The following is a 22,841-nucleotide window of genomic DNA, read 5'->3' on the forward strand; positions in this document are numbered from 1 at the left end:
TCAACAATTGAAACTTGGCCATTTATCTCAGAAAGAAAAAAACAATATATTCAACGGAGTTGATGAAAACAAAATCTTAATGCAGAATTATCAAAAAATTTCAAGTGATGTTTAAATAACATTTCAAAGATACTGTTAATCACAAAGAAACCAATAAAAATTCATGAAAGAATAAAATAAACACTAAATCAACAAAATAAGTACTTGATTTATAACTTACTCAGAAAAAAAAAAATTTCAAAAGTTAACAGGAAGGCCTTGCTATGAAATGAAGAGTGCAATATTTCAAGAAAAAGAAAGAAGAGTATCATTAGTGGGAGTAGTTAAGAAGAGCAACACAGTAATAAAACGAATTAAAAAAAAGAAAATTTGGATTAAAATCTACACAAATTTCAAAAAGAAATAAATAATTATTTGTGCATTATTCAATATGTCCACTGTCGAAGACTCAAATACACAATAAAATATAAAAGAAAAGAAAATGACTCTTTAGAAGCAAGCGTAACTTATGCAATCTGTTTCTCTCTTCTCGAATAAATACTTTAATTTACTCCTCTTTCGTTCTCATTCAAGAATAGCTGCAGTTGTGTCTTTTGTTATTTGGTCATACATTCCACAAACTTCGTCATATCCTTCCCGAAACAGCTTATCACACTCCGCGTAAAAATCTTCCCAATTCTTAAATTTCGTTGGATCGACAATCTCTTTGCAATTCAAAACACATACTCCTCTTAATCTCTTGTTATCATTGCACCCAACTCCTTCAATAATATTATTTGGAAGTGCTTCGGGATCAATGTTGACGTCTGCCGAATGAATAAACATTTTTTTCTCTCGCACAATATTTTGGCTTCCTTCACATGGAAGGATCATAACAGGAATTTTTTGTTGGTAAGCAATTCTAAATGTTCCAGTTCTAAAAAATTTATTGACAATAAATAAATAAATTTAAAAATAATTACAAAATTAAAAAAATATTACCTAATTCGCTGTATAACCCTTTCAGCTTTTCTGTGACCCTCGGGGAAAATAAGAAGTCGTGGATTTCTGATCATATTTTTGAATATAGCGCAAATGAATAAAACATATCATCATACATTGAATCGACGCAGTTTTTATATCTTTCACCAGTTTTCTGCATTTTTTGATTAAGTTCTTCAATATTTTGATTTTTTGATGGCGAACTCTAATTTAACAGATTTGAAAACTTTTCAAAAATAATTAAAAATTACAAACTCTTCTAAAAAAAAGTAAGTTTCCACCAAGATATGCGGAAAGAGCACCAAGAGGCATTACCAAAGCTACAGCAAGCCTAAAAATTTGTTTAATACAAACAAAAAGCAAAAATGAGCAAACCTGCAAATACAAGAAGGAAATGCCATTGCACTTTGTATGAAAAAATCTGCCCATCCCTTATGAGAGGCAACAATTATTCCATTGAAATTATCAATTGTTTGTCTTTCCTTTCCCATGCGATAGGTTTTTATTCTCATGAGTTTTAGAATTTCCACAGATCCGCAATCATATATATCTCTTGGATCCAAAAACGGAAGCAATAGTCCCCATTTAGTAGTTAAAACAGTTACATAATACAATAAATGCAAAAGGTTCTTTATTTTAATAAAAAAACTAATAATTGACATTTGTGTTTTTATGGGATAATTTTTGGAAGAAAACACGTGAACTTTTTTTATCTGTCAGATAATATTTCTTTTTTTTTGTAATATTCGTTCACAACAATTCCGATAACAATTATCACTTATTTAATGAAAAAATACACTTTTCTATTTTCTTTTATTGTTTTTGGGAAATTTCATAAAAACTCTTTCTTTTTTGGAATAAGAACAAAAATATTTCTCTTGTTTCAATGTTCAATGCTCCATTTGGGATATGTGAGTTGACCAGGTTTTTTTTTAAAGTTTTAAAACAAGTTATTAAAATGAAAACATTTCAATTTTTAAAAGTATTAATTTTTTTTTTTAAAACGAAAGTCAATTTCAAGAAAAATAAACCGAAGACTGACCCAAAAAAATCAGCTGACATTCAAACAAGAACACTCATTGAAATAATGAAATAGCGCAATACTAATTTGAAATAATAATAACAATAACAAAAAGAAATAATAATAAAAAAAACTTCGGATGACAAACTATCTTTCAGAAACAAAAAGAAACATCTATACAAATCCAACCACTTATTGAAATGAACGCCAAAAGTGCAATAACAATAATAATGCAAAAAGAAAAGAAAAAGAAAAAAAAAATTCCAACTAAAAAGATTGGCTACAGAACATTTGTATTTTATAATGCACAACAATCAATATCACAAACTATTCAATTTAAAAAATGCAGATAAAAATAAAAAAAAAAACAAAAACAAAAACAAAAACAAAAAAGCAACAAAAGAATATTAACATATCCAAATCAAGAACAACTTCCCATATCACCAGCTCAGTCCTCCTCTGACAAGATGATGATGTCCTCCTCTGCAGGCTCAATGATCTCATCTCCACTTTCACACATGTCATCCGCCTGGACAACAGAAATGATCGGCTCCTTCAGCTCGCGCAGAAACATCACCAGTGACTTCAGATCAGTCTGCGACAGGATCAGAAAGCAGAACAGCATCGACGGATCGACCTCAGAAATAGGCATCTTCAGGATCCGCTGCGGAGTGAAGGAGGAGAAGATGGAAGGAGGAAGACCACACAGACGTGGAGGAGGAGGTGGAGATTCAGCAACAGGATGTGTGTTTGTATTGGATGAATGCTGTGAAGTTGGCAACGTTGTTGAAGGAAATGGAGTTTGTGTGGATGTTGAGGCTGTAGTAGCTGTTAATGTATTTGATGGAGAGGCTGATAGAGATGATGATGATGATGTTGTTGTTGCATCTGGTGCAGCAGGAGACGAAGGGCAAAGTGGGTTCGATGTATTCAACGACGGCATCACAGTCTGATTCACCAAAGAAGCATTGTTCAATTGCATTGTCTGAAAAGTGTTCGAAACAGAGAAGTTCTGAGGAGTTTGCTTAGCTCCACAAATCGTTGGATTCTGAACAGCTGGCAGAGAAGCAGCATAAAAAGGCGGAGGTGGAGAAGGAGCATAGCAGCTGGACTGGCTGAGAAGAGGCAGTGTCTGTGTGTTCGTTTGATGCTGAGCTTGCAATGGAACACAATTTGGCTGCTGTGCGAGAGAATGATAAGGAAGTGGAGGCTGTACAGGCACAGGAGGAGAATAAAAGGACTTCTTCTTTGTTGAATGAGAATTCGCACTCAACCAATCAGAAGTTGTACTTTCGCCTCCTCCTCCTCCTCCCCCGCTGCTTCCACTGCTGCTGCTGCTGCTGTTCAGAAGAGAAGAAGGAGCAATCTCCATTTTCAGGTCAAGTTCAATCAGAAGACGAGCTTTTCGCATCTCCTGCTGTTGCTGCTTCTCCTTTTCAGTCAGCTCACGGAAGGGCTTTTTGACTGAGGAAGAAGAGAAAGGAGTAGAAGAGGAAGGAATAGAAAAAGAACCAGAATTTTGATTAACAAAAGAAGAAGAAGGGGAGAATGAGGAAGAGGAAGAAACAGAAGAAGACAATAAAGATGCAGAAAGCGGTGCTCCATCACCTGCACCCTCTCCTCTTCCATCGCTCATCTTCTGTGCCTCGCTCATCCACTCCCTCATCACCCTCTCCTTCGTCACAGCCTGCTGAGTGGTGTGTGGATCGAGGTAGAACAAGTCATAGCCACGATGCCCAACAAACCAAAGAGAACAGCGCGGCTTGCCTCCAACTATTCCAACGGATGAAGGATGGGATATGCACAACTGAATGAAATGAAGGATGCGAATAACAATTGTGTTGTAAAATAAATAAATAAAAATTTTTGATAAAAACTTATATAGAAAATACTTGTGAAAATATACAAGATGAAAAATATTTTCAAATACTTCATCAAACAAGACAACGATCTTTTACTTGAAAAAAACAATCAATTTTTATATTTCTTTTCTTTAAACAACAAATGCTTCAATGGACCGAGGAAAAATGATAGCCATACCTTGATAGTGTCATAATATTCGATGTTGACTGTAGTTAATCCCAGTCTGACTGGAAGCAGCAGCAGAAGAGGAGGGAAAGGAGACAAATAAAATGGCGAAGTGAAAAGATCAGAGGAACTGGATAAATACGGAATCTCATGAAATAAAGATGGCTTTTCCAACTTCTTTCTGTTGGATGAACTTAAACGAGAATTTAATGAAGAAGAAGGAGGAGGAGAAGACGAAGATGAAGATGAAGAAGATGGAGAAGAAGAGGAAAAAGATGATGCACATGTTGAAAGTGGATTAAAAGAAGATGAAGAAGTCGAAGAAGATGACAATGATGGTACTGCTGATTGTGTTGAAGATGGCTGAGCTGATGAATTCAAAGAAGGCGAAGAAGAACAAACTGATTCTTTTGCTTTGGCAGCTGAAGAAGACTGTGAACAATTTGAGTGTTCTGAATTGAATGGCAATTGTGCTAATTGTGGAGTATACCTGTCAAAAGAGTCAGAGAGAGGAGAAGGAGGAAAAGGAGGAGGATGCTGGTGAAGTGAATGATGTGTCTTTTTCTTTGAAGTTCGAGCAAAGATAGGAATGTTCAAACGATCCATTGCACTTTTCTGAGAAGCTGTGTTTGGAAAGCGCACAGAAGCAGAAGCAGCAGCAGCAGAAGAAGAGGAAGATGAAGAAGAACAAGCCGACTGAATCGCAGAAAGCGAACAAGAGCTCCACGCAAACGGGTTATTCTGCTGTGCCTTCTGCTTGAATGATGCTATGCTGTGCTGCAGAGAGGCAAAAGGAGAGATTGAGAGGTCAGAAGGAGAAGAAGTCAATGACTCGAAAGTGGCATTGCAGCAGCATGTTTCAGAGACCGAAGACAGTCGCCGCCGGCGCGGGAGAAACAGCTGCGGAGAATAAGACGAAGGAGAAGGAAGGAATGAGGAGCGGCTGAACATCCACTGCGGGCATGGCAGAGTGAACATTGGGAGTGAGGAAGAGGAAGAAGAAGAAGAAGATGAGGAGGAAGAAGAAGATGAAGAAGAAGAGGAAGAAGGAGAAGGTGAAAATGTGCTGTACGTTCTTCTGAACTTCTGAAAGGATGCCTGTGCATCTTCCCAGTCACCATCAAACAGATCGTTCCCGCTTTGTACAGAAGGCGAGTGAGACAGCGGAGAAGGCGGAGGAGTTGATGAAGGAGACTCAGAAGAAAAAGAAGGCGACCGATCAGATGAGTCAGAATCCAAAGAACTTTTAGAGTGCGAATGCGTAAGCGAAAGTTTCGGAGAATTGTTTTGATTTGAATAAGAACTCACATTTTGCTTGTTGCTATCGCGTTTCATCATCCTTTGAATCCTCTTTCTGACTAGTTGGTGCTTCAGTGAGTTTCGTTTATTCAGCTCTCCTTGCACATCCTCCTGCGACACGTCGTTCACATCGCAGTATTCGTTCTCCCATTCGCCTTCATTCAGCTGCTCCTCAACTTCTTCTCTGCTGCCTTCAGCTCCTTTCACTTCAGTTTCATGCTTATCATCCTGAAATTCAGTTACTTTTGATAGAGCATCTTTGCTTTCTATTCCACAATCCTCAGTGTGAAGAGGGCTGCTGAAGATAGACAGAGACCTTGCAACAGACGGCGGAGGACTCGGCGGTGGCTCTTTGCGAACAGACGGCAAAGAGGGAGGAGCTAAAGGTGGGAAACAGGCATACACTTGTGCAGACGAGCCATCATCTGAACAAGCAGATAGTCGTCTTTTTGCAAGCTGTTGCTCAAATACGAAAGGATCAATAAGATTGCCTCGCACAGCAGCATCCTCTGATGATTGTGAAAATGGTGATGAAGATGGCTCCGAAAGAGCAGAAGAGGATGACATAATCGAAGCACTTCCAAATGACGTAAAGGGGCACGACTTCATTAAATGTTTCGCAATATGAAACGGCGTTGGAGAAAAAGGATACTTAAAATCGGAAATTAGTGAAAGAAGCATGTATTGCTTCACTTTCTCTCGAAAATGTTTGTCCATTGTTGAGCTCGATAAATCAAATTTGCTCACAATTAATTCTAATGATTTGTCCAATGGTCTTTCCACAGGGCATTTTGAGAGTCTTGCCCTTCTCATAGCTCTTCGGAAATGCGAGACTTCGAAAAGGGTTCTGAAAACATCTGAAATAACAATTGTGTTGTTCATGCAAGGGACAACAATTGGTAATTGAGAATTGTCAATGCCATTCATAAGACTTGCATACACATTTGCAACATCAGAGGGCGCAAACCATTTGCCTATTTTTTTGTCATATCTCTCTCCTCTCATAGCGATGTTATGTATTGAAAAAAGAGCATCATCTTCATCGAAGAACTGAGATATAATATCTTGCGTGATGAGATACTCTTCATTGGGATTCAAATTCTGATTTTGGAATCTTGCTATTCTTTTCATTGATTCAGCAAACATCATTTGAGAAGTTCTATGAACGCATCCCCAACCTTTATCAGAAGTGAAATTTGTTGTGCCAATTGGTTTAAAATTTTTCCGATACGTGAACCAAGTAAGCGCCTTAAAGTCTCTATCAAACTGTTCAAGGATTTGCATAGAATCACTCAATGATTGGCCACATAGACGTGGTTCTGGAATGGGAAAGCAGTGTCCAAAAAGCCAAAGTGGTTCTTGGGACATTCAACGTAAAATAAATGAACCAAACAAATAAACTGAAAATTGAGCAATTTCTATTTAATGAAATGCTTTAGTTTGAAAAAGAAAAACGAATAATGAATAAAACTGATCTAACCTTAACATAAATTTTTATATATCGCAAAAATAATTACGAAAAAACGAACTTGACATTTGAAGTGAAATGCAAAAAAACAACAAACTATCAGCAGTAAATAAAAAAATACTAGTAAACAGCAATAAAGATAAGGGACAAAATTCTTGCATTTATGAAAAAGATAACGATTTGTTCCAATCTTTAACTGCAATTACATTAAATTAAATCTCACATTCGCTTGCAAAAAAAATAAAGAAAAGTTGATAAATTGAGAAATATATAAGAAAATTTTGTGAGGAACAAAATTCATAAAACCAAAAATTTCGTCCCACATATGTAAATATATAAATACATAAATATTTAAACTTATATTTTTCAAAATTTCAAAGCATATCCAATTCCAAATGAAATAGAATTGACAATAACGAAAGCAATAACAGAAACAATAGTACCAAATTTTAAGAAATCAGAAGATTTTAAATAAGGAATACGGTGATTATCTTCAATTGCAGAAGTGCACATATTTGGAAACGATGCAATTGAAAGAATCATTGGGCCAGAAATAATGAGAGAACAACTCATAACCTAATTCATATTCATACGAAGACAAACAAAATAAGGAAATAAAAAATAAACAAAAAAAAAATCACCAATTAAATAAAATTAGAGAAATTATTAAAATTCAATATTCAAAAATAAAAAAAAAAATCACATATATATTTTCATTCATAAATATACATACTATAAGTTCGACATGCCCACCAGACACCATCATGATCTGTGCAATGATGGGCAGAAACACAATCGCCGACACCGTGTGCGACACAATAATCGCGACCACTTCCACCACCAGTGTCAGCACGATGCTCTTCACCCACAGCGCCCATGTGGAGAAGGCACCTGAGAACCAACCCGCAATCATCTCCAGCAGATGCGACTGTTTGATCACCTCGCCCAGCGCTGACCCGCCCATCACAAGGAGAATCATATTCCACGGCAGCTCCCTCAGATCTGAGCGCTTGCACAAGTTGAACCCAAAAAACACCACAAAAGGGATCAGCGCAATCACTGCCTCGTTGCCCAGCTGCCTCACGTCAGGCAGAATGAACCAGCAGATGATCGTCCCCACAGACACAAACGCCACCACAAACTGCCGCCAGTTCAGGAACCGCAGCTTGACTGGCGTGTACGGCACCTCTTTGATGTCCAGGCGGTGCATAAAGATCAGAACAACATATCCAATTGCACATATCACCAGCGCTGCCGGCACTGCCACCAGCACCCACGTGCCGAAGCTCACCCGCGTGTTCGGCACAACCATCTCCACCTGCTCAAAGCCAATCATCGACTGCGGAGACGCCAGCGGTGAGGTCATCCCAGCAATGTTGCCACACATTGCGATGCCCAACAGAAGAGCCTTGCTGAAGCCGCCACGCGCAGGCACTTCTCTCAGGACAGGCAGAATGATCGACATCACCAGCACTGTTGAGGAGATGTTGGAGATCACAATGGTTAACAGAAACTCAATCAGAAACACAAGCACCATAAATACGTAAGGGTTGCGTGTCACTTTGAATGACAGGATGAACGATGCCAGCTTCACATCTAGTGCTGTGTGCTTCATCGCCAGCGCAATTGTGAAGCCACCAATTGCCAGCCACGGCGTGTTCGACATTGTCGACTTGATGATATTCTTTGCATCTTCCGTCGGATCTTCTCCATTTCCAGTGATTGCCATGAATGTGCCAAAGATCGGGATAGACAGCGCTGTGCAGTATGACGGGATCGCTTCAAACACCCACTGGCACGCTGCATACAGCAGCAGCCCCAGGCAGCGCATCTCCTGATAGATTGCCTCGCTCCACGGAACCACCCAGAACACGATCAGAATCACCAGCGAAATAACCACCGGAATCCACTTCACTGGGAAATGGTCAGCATTCATCTCTTCCTTCTGCGCCCGCTTCTTCGCCTCGTTGTCTTCCAAGTCGTCTCCTGTTCTGATCGCCCTGTCTTGTCTCATCTCGTCCCCTGCCATCAGCGCCCCTCTTCTCACCGGCCCGCTTTCTGCTGCCCCAACGCCTTGCAGCATCCCTGGCAGCTGAGCACGCTGCTGGTGCGTCACATACTCCCCCAGAATCGTGTTCTTCTTCCACGCAATTTGTGCCTCTGTAGACATCTTAATCTCATTCAGCAGCTCCATCTGCAGCCTCTCTCTTTCATTCGGCTTCATCTTTTCAATCTCAAGCCGCTTCTCTTCCACCCCGCCACCCGCAAACCTTCCATGTGAGAAGGTGGAAATGTACAGCTCTTCTATTCGAGTGACTGTTGCTAACATGTCTGGCAGCCCTTTCATCACATGCGCAGTGGCATCTTCCATCTTCTGCTTCTCACTCCCCACTCTTGACTGGATGTTACCCTCTGAATCGTCCACAGACACAACTTTAGCGAATTTTTTCAGAATCTTCCGAAATCCTTCGCTGTTCACATGAATAAAGTGCATCAACTCTGTCACCTCAACCGACAAATCCAAAAAATCTCGCTTCAGTTCGACTGCTGCGCCTTGTGTCACCAGCAGCGCATCTGTCTTCCGTTCGATCTTTGTGATGGAGTTGTACACAGACGTGTACTCTTCCTTCACAAAACTCACCACTTTCGTTAATTCCACTTCGTACAACGCTGCCCATTCTTCCACAAGCTTGTTGAGTGGTTTCACTTTGGCAGATGTGCCTGGCATAGCAATCATCATTATTTGAGGGGATAAGGATGATGCTGACATGGACAATGGGGAAGAAGATAGCGATGATTGCATTGACGAGGATGACGGAGACAAAGGCACAGCTGTTGGACTTTTGTTGGATAAAAGATTTGGACTCGAAGCAGTTTGAGCTGAAATGGAAAATGCTTTTGTCGAAGTAATTTGTGTGACTTGCGGAGACTCTGGAGGATCACCTGAAATTGAATCGGTAGAAGAGGATGACGATGACGACGAAGAAGAAGCGCTTTCATTTTCAATTGGCAGCTGATCTGAAGATGATGATGAAGCCTCTGGAGATTCCGTTGAGCACAAAGGAGGAAAAGATTGCATTGTTTCCATCTCATCTTTCTTTGAAAGATCTTGAAATTTTGTAGGGGGAATTGCATCTGGAACTTCTTTCGATGAATTGTCATCAGAATCTTCAGAAGTTACAATAATTGGCTGAAGAATTGAGATTTCTGGAGAAGGTTTACTTTCATTAAGTGATTGCATCTGAAGACTATCATTATCTGCTGAATTCGAAGAAGACGAACTTCCTTCAATCGCTGGTGCAGCTTGAAAATCAAGAATTGATTGATTATTTGGAAATAATTTCTTTGAATCTGCATTTGCAAATTTCGAGTTACTCTTAATTCGTGGAAGCGTAATTGGAGAAACTTCACTTTCTCCCTGGTCTTTGGGTGGTATCAAGCGAGGATTCAAATATGGACCAAATATATGTTTCATAGACTTTTTTAATCCACGATACTGCATCAAAAACAAGAAACAAAAAATAATAGAATATCTTGAAAACTAAAAGCTTGAACATTTATATAATATTGCCTCCATTTAGGGACTTGAATAAATGACAACTGTCTGCTAAACTTCATGGCAGCTAAATTCAGAAAATAAAATTATTGAAAATTAAAAAGAATTAAATCCAATAAAGATTAAATGACTAATTGAACAAAAAGAAGATGATCAAACTTTATCGTTTATTTAAGAAATAAGTCGGATATTGCTTTGGGGAAATCGTCAAGTTGGTTGCCCCTTTCCAATAAATAGTTATGATTATTAGAATTATGGATAAATGATCCAATTAAAATTGAATTTTAATCAGAAATAAAATCGGAAATGAACAGGAGCAAATTTGAAAATAAAAATAAATATTCATAATGAAAATAAATAAAAGTGAGATGCTGAAATGTTTTGATTCTAAGATTTCATCATTTCATGTAACAGATAAAAGGCTTTGAAGCAATTATGTTCAATAATTTCAATCTGCTTTACCAAAATATAAAATGCCTTTGAAATAGCGAATGAATGTTATTTTTGGGAAAGGACGCGAAGTAGGATCCGCAGGAATCATCGAATTTGTTGGTGAGGAAGAAGAGTCTGTTAATGATGATAAAGGTGTTGACATAGATTCAATGGATGGCTTTGGCTCAGATGCAAAAATAAAAGGAGTAATATCTTGGCAAAACTGCTTCTCAAGATTGATGCAATTCACTCGACCATCGTCTTCATTGAGTGAAAACAATTCGGCAAATTAAATTAAATAAAAATAAATGAAGAGAAAATGAATAAGATAATGTGATAAATCTCAAAATTTGTTCAGAAAAAATATTCCATAAAAAATTTAAAAAAAAATGTTCAAAAATTCCATATGATAAAAAAAGCAATCATAAACTCTTCCCACCCCTCCTCCCCATCTCTTTCCCACATCATACTCATCAGCACAAAGAAGTAACCTCCGACCAAAACAGTCTCTTTGACTTCTTCGTCAGAGAAAGGGAACTGTCTGACGCGCATAGGCTCACACAGCACAGCCGCATGGAGTGCTCTGAGGAACTCTCTGCCTTCGTTGTAGTACATGTGGATCTCCATTGGAGGGTCTGTGCTGCCACGCTCACGGCGGAAAAAGAGAGGAGGACTGAATGGAAAAAATAATGTGAAATGAAATGAAATGAAATGAAGAAATAAAAGAAAGAAAGAAAGATATTGAAGTTTAAATAAATAAATTGAGAAGTTAATAAAATTCATCTTTCTCATTCATAGAAATAGAAGTCAAACTCGTTCACTGTTCTTGTCAGAAATAGCTTGTTTGTTGCTGCGTGCCATTAAAAAAAGGATGTATTGATTGTTCATAGAAAGAGTTTTGAAATACAACAAATTCAATTAAAGAATAATAATAATCCCCAAATAAATAACCTAAAATTCTGCACACTTGATTTAAACACAAACATTCCATCGAAATGCACATCGCATATTTTCTCTCCTCCAAACAACTCTGGATCAACTACTGTCACAAAACGCCTGGCTGGTGATTCTATGTTCGGGTTGATGTTGCCATCATCTTCAAAAATAAGAAAGGAAAGAAAGAAAAAAATAAATAAATAAATAAAAGAGATGAATGAGACAATATTTTGCATATATTGTGTCACATTCACAGAACAGTTAATTTTAAAAATATCATTTCAAAGTTAATAAAAGAAAGAAAGAAAGAAAGATATATCCACACAATGAACAGTATCCAGAAAGACCAATCCTTCATCTGAAATGAATGCTCGAGCAGAAGGGAAATAGCGGACAATCTTGTGAAGCCCAAACAGTCCATATTTCCCCGACGCCTGCTCAATTTTCCGGCAGAACTCAGAAACAAACAGCGGAGTAGGGAATATCACAGGGTCTGTCAGCTCCATGCACCCGAAGGGAGGAAGCTTGTCTGGTACAACAGAAGGCATGGAGTGGAATGGAGTGGAAAGAGATGATATTGAAGAAGGAGGAGGAGGAGAAGAAGAAGAAGAAACGGATGATGATGATGACATTTGAGGTGTTTGAGAATCCATTGGAGAAGGAGATGAAGTTGAAGAAGTGGGTGTTTCAGATGAAAATGAAGGGCGTTGTGGAAGTGGAAGCGTTGGCTTCAGAAGTCCATATGTTTCAAGTGCACCGTATCCAAACACGGCTCCGTTGTCTTCAAAGGACAATAAATTGAAATGGAGCATTTCAGAATACAAAAGAAATGGTAATACAATAATATATTTAAAAAATAATAAAATTTGAGATCAAAAAATTTTGTTTATAATTACTAAATATGTCAAGCATTGTAGTACACAAACCTAAAATTACCAAGCATCTATTATTCAGAACATGAAATTCCTTGACTCTTCCCTTTCCCAAAGTTGATTCAACAATACCTTCTTTTGAAGCAAAAGGACCGCACTTAAAGTTCCACAAAGCAACGTAAAGAAAAAAAATAAATAAATTGCAATTAAATAATTAGAGAATGTTATGGATATATGAAACCATTGACCAGCTAGGCGAAGAAATTGTATAAGCTGAGGAGAGAAGATAAATGAAATGCAAATGAAAAATAGCTGTTAATGAAAAATTGGCTTAAAACGTGATGTCAAACTTTTTGTGGTTGTTGTACTGCACAGAAGTTGTCCTTTACTTGTCAGTCCATATGCAATTCCATTTCTAACTTTAATAGAAGAAAAATGAACATCTGGAGGTGGTGAAGGAAATGGTAATGATTCTCCAAAATAAATTTGTGTTGCTTCTGGGATTCCAGAAGATGAATTAACAACTGGATATGCCTTTTTGAACTTTCCTTTCGAGTCAAAAGTAAGTATGCTGGTTACACTTCCATTTCCTACTCGAGATTCAATTGAAGCTGATTTTTTTAATTCAACTAATAAGCAATAAAAAATTACAGCAAAAAGACCTTCATAAATTTCTATCATGGTAGCAGGATATTTCAGCGCTATTCTTACAACAGGATCAATAGAAAGGTTGCATGGACATATAACATCATCTTTCTCTGGATGGTAACTGAATCCAGTATCAGTAAAAATATCACCCTGCTGCACACTGAAGCCTATGATAGCAGAGGTCTTCATGGGCTGTTTTTGCAATTCATGATCGCAGAAACAATGTTTATTTAAAAAATATAAATAAAACATTCCAAACAACAAACAACATGTAAATGCGAAATGTTAATGGAGAATAATGAATCTATATAATAAAAATTCAAACAATCTCTAATTTCCAGCAACGCTTTTAAAAAAGCTCAACCTTTTTATTTTTGGATTACCCTTAACTTTATTTTAATTCTTTGCATGTCCAGAGCACTTTCTTTTTTTGAAACAGATTTGGATATTGATCAACGATTTAGGTTTGGATTAATGTTCTTTCTATAGCTCCTTGCGTTATCATAATTTTTGATAGTGAAAATCCAGCAGTTGTGTATGAAACGGATTATTTCAAAGTTCATCTTTTTGAAAGTTAAATTATTATTTCTTATCTTTTTCACTTTCATAACGACATGCACATAATAGAGAAGATTCTACACTTATTCTACTAAATTTGCTCGAGAATTTAACACGTTTGTTTTCTTTAAAAAATATTGAGTGAATATTTTTTGTTTTTTGAAAAGTATTTCCACTAAACTTTTTTAAAGGAAAGCGAATTCTTGATTTTTCAACTGGAACAGGCGTTTGTGGAATCGCACTTTCACTTATTGGTTTGCAAAAGAAAATAATTCAGGGATTTTAAAAAAATAATTTCTCCAGGTGCATCAGTCACCGTGTGTGCTGCAAGGCATCATCGAGCTCTCGTTGAAGACAACATTAAAAGAAATGTAAAAGGAAAAGATATTCGAATAATTGAACGAAATTTGTTTGTTATCATCCATTCTTTTGAAAACTTTCAAAATTCGGCGAAATTTAGATTATCGGAAAAAATACCTTTTATTGAACCAGATTTTGATATAATTATTTTTTCAGGTTTTGAATTTTCCGATGAAAAGTGTGATACTCTCGTTTTTCTCAACATTTTATTTTTTTGTTTATTTAGCTTTGAACACCTTTCTCAATTTTTCCTGACTGCAATGAATGCAAAAACAGTTGTAATTGCAAGTTTGGATGAATATTTCAACAATAAATTACTAATTAATTTTTGTATTATTATGAAGGCTACGAACTGAGATCCAAATCAGATTTGGAATTTTTTAAGAAATTAAATGAAATACTCTACATTCAAAAGATTCCAATGCAGAACGTGACTGAAACTCTCCGTGATGAACAAATAGGCCTGTTTTTCTTTAAAAAGAAAGAACAATCACCAGAACAAAAATCAGAAGTAAAAAAAACAAAATAACATAAACATCATTTTTTTTTTTATTTTAAATGAATACAAACAATAAACAAAATTTACTCACTAAATTTTATTAATGAAAAAAATTGAATTCTAATTCACTGTACAACACGCAAAAACTTCAAAGACAAATACATTTAGAATCTTTTGGATTTCCCTCCAAAAGGAACATGAGAACTCTTTGTTTTATTTCCGGCCTTTGCTCCTTTTGCAGGAGCTTCCTTGCTTCGAGCCTCTCTGCTTTGAATGTGTTTGAGTGGAATCAGCATTTGTCTTGTATCAGAATCGAATGGAATGTATTCTTCTTCCTTTTTCGTGTCTGAATCATCCGTCTCTTCAAGATCTCTCTTCATCAACTCCTTCTGGCTTCCTTTGGCAGAGCATTGCTTATCCAAAAGAGCCTTGTCCAATGTGACTTCTTCTTTTACAAGAATCTCAGCATCAGATGCAGTTGAACCAACTGGTTGCGTTGTTGTCTCTAATCCAGCCACATTCCTCTCAAACAGTGCAACAAAGAAGCCGTTCGTGTGATCAGCAGGACACACAAATCGAACGAGCATCTCAGCTTCTTCCTTACTCAGCCCATCGACGACAAATCCATGCAGCATCCATGGTGGAATAGCACTTGCACCATCATGGCTTGTTGATGGGCTCGTTGAGGAGGAAGTAGAAGATGATGATGACAATTGTGAAGATAATTGTAATGGTGAGTAAGTTTTTGGTCTGTTGAAGTTCTTTGGAGATGTCAAATGAAACCCAGAATATGGATGTGGAGAATCTGCTGTTTCTTTCTCTTTTTCTCTCTCAGCTTTCAGAAAACGCGCAACAACTTCTTCATCTTCCTCAACAAATTGCGAGCAAGTCGAATAAGTCATCGATGTAACACAAGGAAGTCGTGCAGCATGGCACAGCAAAGAGAACTGCAATTCTGAAAGCTCCTTCACTTTTTTGGAAGACGATGAGAATTCTGAAGGAATTGCTGCTGATTGGACTAAAGAGCACTCTGATTTTTCTTTCGTTGTTTGTATTTCTTCGTCTTCTGCCTTCTGACTTTTTCTTTTTTTATTCAATTTATCAACACTTTCTTCTTCCTCTTCCTCCTCCTCTTCTTCTTGTCCCTTCTTTTTCCCTCTTCTACTTGATTTTCCTCTTTTAACTTTCTTCATCTCTTCTTCAGCATCTGAGTCTTCTGCTTCCTCCTCTTCGTTTTCATTCACTCCGCTTCCCAACATCGTCTCAATAGAACGCTTCATCCCACTCCCGCTGCATGAGGGATCAAGAAGCACATGTGTCGCTTTCAATAAAAGTGGCATCATGTCAACACTTTCCGAATCTCCGCCTGAAGCACTGGCATCATTTTCAGTCCATCGACTTTTCCGTCCTTTCTTTTCTTCGGCTTCCTTCAGTTTCAAATAGTCAGCTGCTTTTGCGATATCAATATCCAAAAAATCTTCACACAGCACATCAACCAATTCATCGCAGCCGCTTTGCGAAATACGCTTCTGCAGAAGAACAGCCCGGCGGTGATCTCGTTCAAATGCCAAAACGTGTCCTGAACTGGCAGCGGATGAAGATGCAGAGGACAATGAACTTTTGCTGCTCTTGCTCGAACTGGCACTCTCCCATTCGTCTTCGTCTCTTTTCCTCGCACCACTGACCATCTCTGCTAGCTGAATTGTTTTGTTTCCTGGCGCAGCACAGCAGTCAACAACAATTGAGCCAGGAGGTGGATTGAGTATAACAGCGGGCACACAAGAAGCCTTATCTTGCACAATCACATCCATCTCTTCTAAAAGCTTCCCAGAGTGGCCAAGGCACGTACTGGTTCCGAGTACCCATCGCGGAACAACCAGCAGCCCATACACTTGTGGATCAATCATAAATGAGCAAGGGAAATTGGATGATGGTTGGCGGAGTATTTCATGAAACAAATCGTTTTTATGATGGCATTTTGAATCCTGTTCTTTTTCGTCAAGTTTTTTCGTTGGCTTTTTTATATCGCTTTGAATGTGCTTAAACTTTTTTGTTCTAATCAGTTTGTTCACAGTATTATTAAGTGTTGTTTTCATTGAATTGACACGAAAATATACTGGAATTTCTGTTTCAGTTGCATAGGATTGTTGTAAGTTTGAAGGAAGCAATTCTTCATTTGTAGTTGCGTTCTTTTTCTCTTTAAATTTTTGAAATTCACTTGTCACAAAAGATTTGTTTGGTTCTTTAAATAGTAATTCGGCATGTTCTCCATAATCGTGTGCATGCCTAATAATACAACTTTTCACTCTGTTATCTTGCCCCATCAGCATTTCTGTGAATTTAAGGTTTAAGGCAAAAAAACAATAATTTGGACAAACCATAGGTAAATAAATACAAGCTTGAATCCTTCGTTGGTTTTATCATTTCTTTATTTAATTGTGCATAGTTTTCTTGCTCGCTTTTTGGTAAGTTAGAAATTGTTCTTGAAATCTCTGAATAAAGCTGATCAAAAACATTTTGATATTTTAATGTCTGTTGGCAAAGTAGAAGTATTAAGCTTCTTCGTTTCTCCATAGATGCTGGAGTTTTTGTGTAAACAATTGTCTTTAATGAGCCTTCATGCTCTCTATATTGAGTTATTGCGTTTGAAACAGCTCTATATATCAATGTCATTTGTTAAGGGTAGTGGGTTTTTCGTCCATAATTATTTATACTATTTTCACTTTTCGTTAACCATGAGATATTTCATTGCAGGAATTGTTTAATATGCTTTTCTTTATTTAAAACCCGATAATTTGTTATTAAAATTCGTATTGGTTGGTGTTTTTAACCAGATTCAAGGAACACTCCATACTGGACTTGTTTCTCAAGATTATCGCAAAGAATTGCAAGGTTTTATTTTTTTCAAAAATAGATATCGAAGTAACAATTATTTATATATGAATATATTATTTTTCAAAGAGTTTATAAAATCTTGTGACAAAGAAGCCGTTATTGTTGATACTTTTGATATTTGTGATCATCCGGAACTTCTTGAAAAGGATGACGAAATTCGTCATGTGTTTGAATATAATGTTCAAAAGGCTGTTGAAAGTGATATTGTTGTTGCATTTGTTCCAAGTGCAAGCATGGGAACAGCTGTAGAAATTTGTTCTGCTTGGAAAGCCGGGAAAACTGTGTATACAATTTCTCCTCTAAAAGAAAACTGGACAATTCGATTATATTCTACACAGGTGTTTCCAACAATGGAAGAATTCAAGACTTTTTATTCAAATCTTCTTTCATCATCTCAACCACCTCAAATAACTGAAACAGAAAAATCCTCATAAAGATGGGGAAACAATTGTTTAAAAACTCAGAACAAGACTAAAATGATTATAGATGATCATTGTCATAATGTTTATTTAAAAAAAAAATGAAATTTCAAAATTGAAAAAACTGTGTTGGCTTGTGAAAATATTCATCGAAAATAAAACATGTGAAGACAGCTTGAAAAGTGAATTGAAGAACGAAAAAAAGAGATGTTTCAAGAAATGAAATAATGATATGTTTCATTAAAAAAATAAAAATGCAATTCATTCCATCACAAATCCTTTTCCAACTCGAACCAAATCACCTGCATCTGGCTCAGCAAAACGGTTTGCAGAAATATCCGCAATGGAAGAAGGAAGCTGTTTCGCTGCTTTTGTAAGGTTTGATTGCGATCTTTGAACAGCTGAGGCAACATCTTCTGGTGCAGGTTCGCGAACTATACCGCGTGATGGAGAATTTGAGCTTGAACTTGATTGATCGCCTGAATCAGGGTTATAAAGAGAAGAAAAGCGAGTAGGAGAAGAAGGAATTGGTTTGAATAATTCTGTTGGACCAACTTCAGCAGGCGTGTAACGATATGTCCGAGTAGGAGCAGGAGGGGTCACCGAATTGGCAGCAGGGCGGTGTTGATTTTGCGAAATCGACTGAGTTGCAGGGAATCCAAAGTATACTCCATTTTGAGTCGGCGGAACAGTTTTACCAGACCCCGACGGGTTATGACGGAATGAGATGGGCTGCGAAGCTGCCAAATCTTTTGTAGCTTGATTCATTGCGTCTCCCCAAAGCAAACCAACTTCTTGAAGTTGATGCTCCCATTTCTGCCTATCGCGGACTTTAATGTCCAAATCATGATCAAATATTTTCCTCTCCTGCTTTTGATGAAAAAATCCTGAATCCGGTGTTCTCCCGATTGGACCATCAAAGGCGCCTGAATTAGGATCAGGAGGCTCTGGAAGTCCATCTGGAGCAAAATGCAGTGGTTTATCTCCAAAGGGAGACATCCCAGGAACTGGAATAAATGAAATATCTTCAGAAGATTTTTGGAGAGGTTCATTTAGAAGATCTTTCATTTCACTTTTTCCATTTACGGTATTTCCGAGAACGTCATATCCTTCATGAAAACCATAGCCTTCTGTTCTCGTGATATCTGATTCATTATTCATCAAAGGAGGAGGCGTTTGAGAAAACGGAGATGCTAAATGATTAAAGGCGAATGGAAGTAATGTTTTCAAATGTTGAATAAAAAAGCATTCATTGCACACAATTCAATCCAAGATTTGTTGCTGATGTCTGCTTTAAGCATTCATCTAAAGAATTTTGGCAACGTATAATGCATTCACCAAGTGAAATATTTTGAAACTTCGAAATAGAACACTTATCTCTGCATTTGGAGCCTTCTCTTGCACAGTCTTCAGAATTAATGCAGAAACAAAACAATGACAAATAAAACAAAATCAAGAAATCCATTTTTTTTCAGAGTTCGTGAAAAAACGAAAGAATGATCATTTCATTGAGAAGTATGAACGTTCTCAAGTGCTTGCGAATGTTTTTAAAAAAAATAATAAAGATTTTTGATCTCAAATAAAACTATTTAAAAAAGCAATAATTCATTTCAAATGAGATGTTAAAGATTATTTTATTCGTTATTTTAAACTTGAAAATTGATCCCAATATTATTTGAGAATATGTTTGAAATGAGTTAAGTATGTCTTAGATCAGAATTGTGTCTAATAATCTAATTTGTTTGTATGTCTGGGATTCTTGCGAGTTTAAGGGGACTTGTAACTCCAGCTACAATAAATATTGCTTTGGAAGGAGAAGCTACAAGACGAAAAATTCGCAGGCCTAGCGGTGAGAAAGAAGGAGAACCTCTATGCCTATACGGAGGAAAAGACCCAGTGAAAGGAACAATAACTGTCACTCCTCTTCCAGGAAAGAAAGTTGATCATGTTGGAATCACATGCGAATTCCTTGGAGTTATCGAACTGTTTGGAGAAAAGACAATATCAAACAATTTTGTCACAGTGACAAAGGAGCTTGAACCAGCAGGCACATTGCTGCAAACGAAAACGTATTCATTTGATTTTTCAAACGTCAAAAAAGAATATGAGTCTTATTACGGCATTAATGCAAATCTTCGGTTTGACGCATTTTCATTGTTTTTTCACTTTTTGAAATTTTTTAAATTTGATTATTAATTCAGATATTTAATTGTTGTGAAAATTCAGCGCTCTTTAGCTTTAAATGTTACGGAAGAAAAAGAGATCTACGTCCGAGTCATTCAAACAGAACCAGAATCAAACAAAACCATAAAAATGGCAGTTGGAGTTCCAGGATCACTTCATATTGAATTTGAGTATTCACGTTCAAGGTTTGACTTATTCATTTATGAAATTATTTTTCAAAATTTTCTGATAACTTTTTATATTTTTATTTTGATTTGCTTAAAAAATCAATCAGATATCACTTGAATGATTGCATCATTGGTAAAATCTCATTTTCTGATTGCCGTCTGAAGGTGAAAAATATGGAAGTTGCGATTCTGAAAAAGGAGACAACGTTTCAGGATGCAAGCGCATACAACGAAAGCGACAACTTGATGCGTTTTGAAGTGATGGATGGAGCTCCAGTGAAGGGAGAAATCATACCAATTCGAATGTATCTGAAGAGTCTTGATTTAACTCCAACATATCCGACTGTCAATTCATGCTTCCAGGTTTGTTTCATATGATAGATCGATATGGAGAGAGAGAGAAAGAGAGAAAGAGTGTTAATAAATGCTTTCCAAAAAAAGATGAAGAAAAAAGAGGATAAAACAAGAGATTATGAACTTTTGTAAACTTGTTGTAGCTTTTAAATACAACTATTTTAAAATTGGGTTCTTTTTTTCGAATTACATTTATTTGCTCAAATTTTACTTCTCTTTGTATATTTTCTGATATTTCACAGGTTCGATATTACTTGAACATTGTCATTTTCGATGAAGAAGATAGAAGATATTTCAAACAGGCAGAAATCACGTTATGGAGAAAAGATCTTGTTTAAGAAAAGTCAAATAAACAGAAGTTAAGGAAACAAATATTGAATTATCTTTTAAAGCACATCAGTTGATTTTAAATCTTTCTTTTCTTGACTTCTTTCATTTTTTTCTTTGTCTAAAGTTGTATTGACTCATACTCTAAATTCTGATCCAACACAAGTTGGAAATTTTTTCACTTGTTTGTTTTATTTGACGAATATGTTGTTAATCTGTTATCACTAGAAAAAGATGGTTGCATTGCACAATTATTTTTTCATGAACTGTAACTTTTGTCTTTTCTGTCTCGAGGCAAATCTTTTATTCTTTCCTCTGTTCGCTAAAATATGTTTATTTCTGTGATTTGTTAATTTTTCCGAGAGTGTTGTTTTTCGCATCTAATAATAATGAAGGTAATGATAATATTTTCTTTCAAATTTTCAAAAAGTAATTGATGAATAACCTTAGAAATTTTTTACGATATCAGAATAAATTTGAATTTCTGATATTTTGATAACATAAAGAATAATTAAATAATCTTTGAAGAACATAAAACTTCAGAATTTAATGTATTTATGAATAACAGAAAGAAAAAGAAATATCGGTTCACACTTAATTCTTTGAGATTAAGATTTAGAAAAGAAAGTTTTTGCTAATATTTATATAATTTTTTGATTGGTTCCAAACTTTTTCAGCTTCCACTTCATTAAATATTAAACACACTCACGTTTTTGAAAAATAATATACAAATAAATATACAAATAAACGAGATGAGAAAGAGAAAGAGCAATTTTATACAAGATTCTCTTATTTTTAAATCGAAATAAGTTTCATCAATTAACTTTCAATAATATTTTTATATCTATCCAAAAATCAACAATTTGTCAAAAACAACAATATCAAAAATGTTTTAGCAAAACAGTACATTTTTTAATTATATAAAAAAAAGTCACTTCGTTTTTTGGAAACAATTTTTTTATCAGGAGTTCATTTATTTTTTAAAATAATATGGGGCACGTGGATTTTAAATTTTCTGATTTTTCCTGCATCCACATCGTGGCGAGGTGCTTCTATAACATGAGAGCTGCACTTAATTATATTGCATTGATGTTTCTTGCTGCAAGCTGTTTTAATGAGGAAAACATTGCAGGAAAGCAAATGCAACAAGAAATGAACGAGGAGATGCAGAAAGGCAAAATAAACATTGCAGATGGAAATGGAAATGATAGCAATATTTTAGGAATTGAAAAGGAAAAAGTCTTTGAACCAGCAAGCAAACATCTCTGTTGTTCTCAGACAAGTCTAAATATCATCAACAGTTCATTATGTGCGAGCCATCTCAACATCATCCCCCTCACTGGTTGTCCGCTCCTCACCGCTCAACACCACTCCGCTGCAACCATCCTCTCCTCCAGTGGCAAAATTCATCCAGCAACAAAATCTCCACTTTTTCTCTCTGCCTATGCCTCCCTCGTCCTCACCAACTTCTCCCTCACCACCCCTCAACAAGCCGTCCTCTCCTTCCCCCTCTTCTCCACCCCAAACAATCTCCTCCCAGATGCCCACTCCCCAATCCCTGCCTCCTTCTCCATCTCTCACTCCTCTTTCTCCTCGTTAATCTACCTCATCCAGCCCTTCCTTTTTTCTCCTTCATCATCCACTTCTTCTTCACTTCTTCATCCCCACCTCCAAATCCGCTTCAGTCTCCATCTCTCAAACACCCTCTTCTCCAACATCTCTTCTTCATCTTCATCTTCATCAGCTTCCACTTCCATCAACACCAATACAATTCCTTCCTTCTCCCTTCACTCATCCCTCTCCATCCACTCAACCATCTTCCTCCACGCCCGCAACC

The 22,841-nt window shown here is 36.7% G+C and overlaps 9 protein-coding genes across 9 annotated transcripts; 3 read left to right on the plus strand and 6 right to left on the minus strand.

Moving 5' to 3' along the window:
- Nucleotides 1-50: 50 nt before the first annotated feature.
- On the minus strand, nt 51-1,559 carry MONOS_3026 (uncharacterized protein). The gene is made up of 5 exons (XM_067872995.1): nt 1,357-1,559; nt 1,237-1,312; nt 1,098-1,186; nt 982-1,047; nt 51-916 (listed from the first exon to the last, which is right to left on the minus strand). The coding sequence occupies exons 1-5, from the start codon at nt 1,491-1,493 to the stop codon at nt 565-567; spliced, it is 720 nt and encodes a 239-aa protein (XP_067720103.1). The 5' UTR covers nt 1,494-1,559; the 3' UTR covers nt 51-564.
- Nucleotides 1,560-1,942: 383 nt separating this feature from the next.
- On the minus strand, nt 1,943-6,697 carry MONOS_3027 (Autophagy-related protein 4 D (Atg4D); the record flags this gene model as incomplete). Its single annotated transcript, XM_067872996.1, has 2 exons — nt 1,943-3,878; nt 4,043-6,697. The coding sequence occupies 2 exons, from the start codon at nt 6,695-6,697 to the stop codon at nt 2,451-2,453; spliced, it is 4,083 nt and encodes a 1,360-aa protein (XP_067720104.1). The 3' UTR covers nt 1,943-2,450.
- A 29-nt stretch (nt 6,698-6,726) lies between these two features.
- MONOS_3028 (putative Divalent Anion:Na+ Symporter (DASS) Family Protein) lies at nt 6,727-13,430 on the minus strand (the record flags this gene model as incomplete). The annotated part of the gene is made up of 12 exons (XM_067872997.1): nt 6,727-7,373; nt 7,531-10,293; nt 10,353-10,420; nt 10,870-11,046; nt 11,256-11,458; nt 11,599-11,635; nt 11,753-11,881; nt 12,047-12,502; nt 12,648-12,750; nt 12,835-12,866; nt 12,944-13,204; nt 13,256-13,430. The coding sequence occupies 12 exons, from the start codon at nt 13,428-13,430 to the stop codon at nt 7,164-7,166; spliced, it is 4,614 nt and encodes a 1,537-aa protein (XP_067720105.1). The 3' UTR covers nt 6,727-7,163.
- Nucleotides 13,431-13,649: 219 nt separating this feature from the next.
- MONOS_3029 (uncharacterized protein) lies at nt 13,650-14,688 on the plus strand (the record flags this gene model as incomplete). The annotated part of the gene is made up of 6 exons (XM_067872998.1): nt 13,650-13,705; nt 13,869-13,915; nt 13,967-14,053; nt 14,316-14,337; nt 14,386-14,447; nt 14,504-14,688. 6 exons carry the CDS (start codon nt 13,650-13,652, stop codon nt 14,686-14,688), a joined length of 459 nt encoding a protein of 152 aa, XP_067720106.1.
- Nucleotides 14,613-17,334, minus strand: MONOS_3030 (putative S-adenosyl-L-methionine-dependent methyltransferase). The gene is made up of 2 exons (XM_067873000.1): nt 17,037-17,334; nt 14,613-16,990 (listed from the first exon to the last, which is right to left on the minus strand). Exons 1-2 carry the CDS (start codon nt 17,329-17,331, stop codon nt 14,823-14,825), a joined length of 2,463 nt encoding a protein of 820 aa, XP_067720107.1. The 5' UTR covers nt 17,332-17,334; the 3' UTR covers nt 14,613-14,822.
- A 31-nt stretch (nt 17,335-17,365) lies between these two features.
- On the plus strand, nt 17,366-18,033 carry MONOS_3031 (uncharacterized protein). Its single transcript, XM_067873001.1, has 3 exons — nt 17,366-17,417; nt 17,493-17,550; nt 17,620-18,033. Exons 1-3 carry the CDS (start codon nt 17,394-17,396, stop codon nt 17,985-17,987), a joined length of 450 nt encoding a protein of 149 aa, XP_067720108.1. The 5' UTR covers nt 17,366-17,393; the 3' UTR covers nt 17,988-18,033.
- A 46-nt stretch (nt 18,034-18,079) lies between these two features.
- On the minus strand, nt 18,080-19,509 carry MONOS_3032 (uncharacterized protein). The gene is made up of 2 exons (XM_067873002.1): nt 19,233-19,509; nt 18,080-19,165 (listed from the first exon to the last, which is right to left on the minus strand). Exons 1-2 carry the CDS (start codon nt 19,435-19,437, stop codon nt 18,234-18,236), a joined length of 1,137 nt encoding a protein of 378 aa, XP_067720109.1. The 5' UTR covers nt 19,438-19,509; the 3' UTR covers nt 18,080-18,233.
- Nucleotides 19,510-19,682: 173 nt separating this feature from the next.
- On the plus strand, nt 19,683-21,764 carry MONOS_3033 (Vacuolar protein sorting 26A (Vps26A)). Its single transcript, XM_067873003.1, has 4 exons — nt 19,683-20,110; nt 20,174-20,341; nt 20,431-20,686; nt 20,920-21,764. The coding sequence occupies exons 1-4, from the start codon at nt 19,719-19,721 to the stop codon at nt 21,013-21,015; spliced, it is 912 nt and encodes a 303-aa protein (XP_067720110.1). The 5' UTR covers nt 19,683-19,718; the 3' UTR covers nt 21,016-21,764.
- Nucleotides 21,765-22,309: 545 nt separating this feature from the next.
- MONOS_18249 (uncharacterized protein) lies at nt 22,310-22,761 on the minus strand (the record flags this gene model as incomplete). Its single annotated transcript, XM_067871250.1, has 2 exons — nt 22,310-22,589; nt 22,706-22,761. 2 exons carry the CDS (start codon nt 22,759-22,761, stop codon nt 22,310-22,312), a joined length of 336 nt encoding a protein of 111 aa, XP_067720111.1.
- Between the last annotated feature and the right edge of the window lie 80 nt (nt 22,762-22,841).

Source organism: Monocercomonoides exilis (genome assembly GCF_001643675.1).
Source record: "Monocercomonoides exilis strain PA203 chromosome Unknown scaffold56-565389, whole genome shotgun sequence".
Lineage (NCBI taxonomy): Eukaryota > Preaxostyla > Oxymonadida > Polymastigidae > Monocercomonoides > Monocercomonoides exilis.

Bases quoted from the DNA above. Each gene is read 5' to 3' on its own strand.
- MONOS_3026 (XM_067872995.1), bottom strand. From the start codon at position 1,493: ATGAGAATAAAAACCTATCGCATGGGAAAGGAAAGACAAACAATTGAT. The intron at 1,313-1,356 runs GTTTGCTCATTT...ACAAATTTTTAG, and splicing joins TTTCCTTCTTGTATTTGCAG to GCTTGCTGTAGCTTTGGTAA. The intron at 1,048-1,097 runs GTATGATGATAT...AAATATGATCAG, and splicing joins AAAAACTGCGTCGATTCAAT to AAATCCACGACTTCTTATTT.
- MONOS_3030 (XM_067873000.1), bottom strand. From the start codon at position 17,331: ATGACATTGATATATAGAGCTGTTTCAAACGCAATAACTCAATATAGA. The intron at 16,991-17,036 runs GTTTGTCCAAAT...TTAAATTCACAG, and splicing joins CTTGTATTTATTTACCTATG to AAATGCTGATGGGGCAAGAT.
- MONOS_3033 (XM_067873003.1), top strand. From the start codon at position 19,719: ATGTCTGGGATTCTTGCGAGTTTAAGGGGACTTGTAACTCCAGCTACA. The intron at 20,111-20,173 runs GTTTGACGCATT...TTATTAATTCAG, and splicing joins GGCATTAATGCAAATCTTCG to ATATTTAATTGTTGTGAAAA. The intron at 20,342-20,430 runs GTTTGACTTATT...AAAATCAATCAG, and splicing joins TTTGAGTATTCACGTTCAAG to ATATCACTTGAATGATTGCA.
- MONOS_3031 (XM_067873001.1), top strand. From the start codon at position 17,394: ATGAGATATTTCATTGCAGGAATT. The intron at 17,418-17,492 runs GTTTAATATGCT...GTTTTTAACCAG, and splicing joins GATATTTCATTGCAGGAATT to ATTCAAGGAACACTCCATAC. The intron at 17,551-17,619 runs GTTTTATTTTTT...TATTTTTCAAAG, and splicing joins TTATCGCAAAGAATTGCAAG to AGTTTATAAAATCTTGTGAC.
- MONOS_3032 (XM_067873002.1), bottom strand. From the start codon at position 19,437: ATGGATTTCTTGATTTTGTTTTATTTGTCATTGTTTTGTTTCTGCATT. The intron at 19,166-19,232 runs GTGTGCAATGAA...TTAATCATTTAG, and splicing joins AACAAATCTTGGATTGAATT to CATCTCCGTTTTCTCAAACG.